Here is a 2,741-nt window from a genome sequence, read left to right as displayed (position 1 = left end):
CTTAACCAAAATACATAATAATAATAATCCTAAGCAATCTTCTTAATTACACACCAAATCATAGCATGACCTATACAATCGGGTCCATTACCCATGAGTCTATTTTAGCTTCAGATTCAAAGAAGTTGTCGGTCAGATTCTTTCCAACAAGACGCAGTGCCTCCACACGCCTTTTAGCCTCTCTAGACCGTTCTTCTGCAGCCTCAAGCTCCGCACGTCTCTTTCTCAGGTTGACTTCGGCAACATTTATATCCGAAAGGTGGCTTGCTTTCATTTTCATAAGGAAAGTGTACATTTCAACATCCTCCTTCCTTTTTTGAATGTGAGCTTCTAGCCAAGACACGTCATCTTGACCGCCTTTGCATCCGACACCCGACTCTCTAAATCTTCCACTCTCTCAGTAATATCATTGGCTTGAATCTGCATGGCAACCTCACAAACAGCCTCAAGGATTGACGATCTCATCGAATCTGTTTTCAATAAACATTCTGCTGCAATGTCACCGTGTTTCTTCAAAATGGTTTTAAGAATCGCTGCAACACTTTGCTTAACTTTGTAGCCTTCGACAGAAACGATGCCACGTTGACTGGATGAGAACTTTTCCACCTATTCAACAAAAGAATGCAGATTAGACATGACAAAATTATCAGGTAGGTCAGCTAATGGGTCAAACAGGTTGGGTTTTCCATATTCATTGAATTTAGTTATTTATAACTAATATATGAAATGAAATCTTGTAATTTACTACTTAACATCAAAAGAATTAACCTTACTACAGTGGTGATATTATGAGTTAAACTTAAAAATTAACCACTTTCCTTATTTTAGCCTGATTGGAAACATTGTTTCATCAAAAAGACTTAAAAAAACCAAAATTCACCGAATTTCTGTCAATTTGGTTGAGGAGGGGAAGTGGCAACGTTGCATTTTCCAATATTAATCATAGGAATGTATAACATAATTGAGAGAGAAGGAGATACATACCAAATGTTCCTGCACGGGGTCTAAGATTACTACATCATCATCTTCATCATCAATAACAATAACGTGCAACTACAAAGATAAAGCAAGAAGTGTTAGTATACATACGAAGTATTGGTATTTAAGCATTTACAAGGTAGAAAATGTTATAACCTTAAATAGTGTGCATGACTTACCATCTCGTCTCTACGTGGTTTAAGTTGGTTACAATGGCCTAGAGTAGCCGATAATCCAGACGATGATGGAGCATTTGCTGGGCCAACGGGTAACTTTAAGTTCAATACCGAATCAGGATTGGTTGATTGAAATAGATCTTCAACTTCCTCGTCTTGTAATATGTTTACATTTTGGTCAATAGCAGTTTGGCCTTCATTAGTTTGAGGTTGAACTTCACCCTCCTTGTCAAGCGGCACACTTACATTTTGGTCAACAACAGTTTGACCATCATCAGTTTGAGGTTGAACTTCATCGGTTTGACCCTCCGCAGGTTCAGTATGAGTTATGAATTGAACCGAAACTTCAACATTTTGAGAAAATGGATCATCATCATAAATGGAAGTCTGAAGATCAACTAAAGAATCAGTGGTAACATATTGAATTGTCGGGGTCATCACGTTTTCAGGACTACTTTTCAGTTGAAGTTCATGTGCATATAGTACCTGTTGTATTATGAAAATCATATTAATTTATCAATGTTAAGACGCAACTTATATAAACAAACGTACCGCAAGAAAAGTCAAGGGCCCATTGTAGGGCTCAATACCATTCCATTCCTCTTTTGTTCTCTTCAGGCAAGTAATGATATAACTACACCAATCCATGCTAGATATGTCTCCTTCATTGATGATTGATGATAAAAATTTATGATTTACGTCCACACACTTAGTTGTCTCACCCATGATAGTGTTGTAAAGAACAAGAAAGTTAAGCTTGAAAAGTGTTCCGCCTTTCGTATATGATTTAAGCTTGTTAATTACATGTTTTACAGTTATATGGTCTTGAACAAACCGTTTTCTCCATTTTTTTCTAATAACATCGCCTTTTCCCACATTTCTCTTTTCATATACGGGAATTTTCCCCATAGGCACTCCTAAAACATCATGAACCTTTGAAGGAGTTATTTTAATTATATGGCTGCCAATTTTTAACTCGTTCCTGTTATGATCATAGTTGACCAACAACCAACGCCCCAACCCCAGTAGTATATTGTCTATTCTAAAAGATTTTATAGACTCAAATCCCATATCCTTTATGTCTGACATCTGAGCAGCAGTTAACCCTTGTAGCGCGCAACACAAGTCGTTTGGTGTGCTTGTCGTCTCAAATATCATGTCTGTGTCCATTGCTGGTTTAGGCTTCTTCTTAATTGGTGTCTTATAAATCAGAAAGAAAGCATTGCAAAGTTTTGAACTCCCACGATAATTTTAACAAGTGACAAGACAAAAAGGAAATGCAGTAAGCAACTAAGGGCTTAGAACTCCAAACAATCCGTAAATCCTAACTGATGTCCCTTACTACTAATAACATCACTATAGCTTAACAAATCGTTTCAACCCACCTTTCTTCTCCTTATTATTATTATTATTATTATTATTATTATTATTATTATTATTATCAAATGATGAAAAGAAAATAATATAAGCTTACATGATTTTCAGTGAAAATTAAACCCCAAAATCAATAGTAGTTGAAAAAAAGAAAACAATTGTGTATTTCCAGCTCACTAGACAATATTTCAGTTTATCAGTCTACTAAATAAT

General features: G+C 35.9%; 1 protein-coding gene across 1 annotated transcript; it reads right to left on the bottom strand.

Annotated features, from left to right (window-relative positions):
• Positions 1 to 330: 330 nt before the first annotated feature.
• On the bottom strand, positions 331 to 2,324 carry LOC143623400 (uncharacterized). The gene is made up of 4 exons (XM_077094323.1): positions 1,707 to 2,324; positions 1,158 to 1,640; positions 985 to 1,053; positions 331 to 606 (listed from the first exon to the last, which is right to left on the bottom strand). Exons 1-4 carry the CDS (start codon positions 2,322 to 2,324, stop codon positions 331 to 333), a joined length of 1,446 nt encoding a protein of 481 aa, XP_076950438.1.
• Between the last annotated feature and the right edge of the window lie 417 nt (positions 2,325 to 2,741).

Source organism: Bidens hawaiensis, unplaced genomic scaffold, assembly GCF_021521415.1.
Source record: "Bidens hawaiensis isolate Kalapana, Puna unplaced genomic scaffold, B.hawaiensis_p1.1 tig00003430_1, whole genome shotgun sequence".
NCBI lineage: Eukaryota > Viridiplantae > Streptophyta > Magnoliopsida > Asterales > Asteraceae > Bidens > Bidens hawaiensis.
The sequence above is the reverse complement of the archived record's forward strand: the minus strand, read 5'-3'. Positions and strand labels throughout refer to the sequence as shown.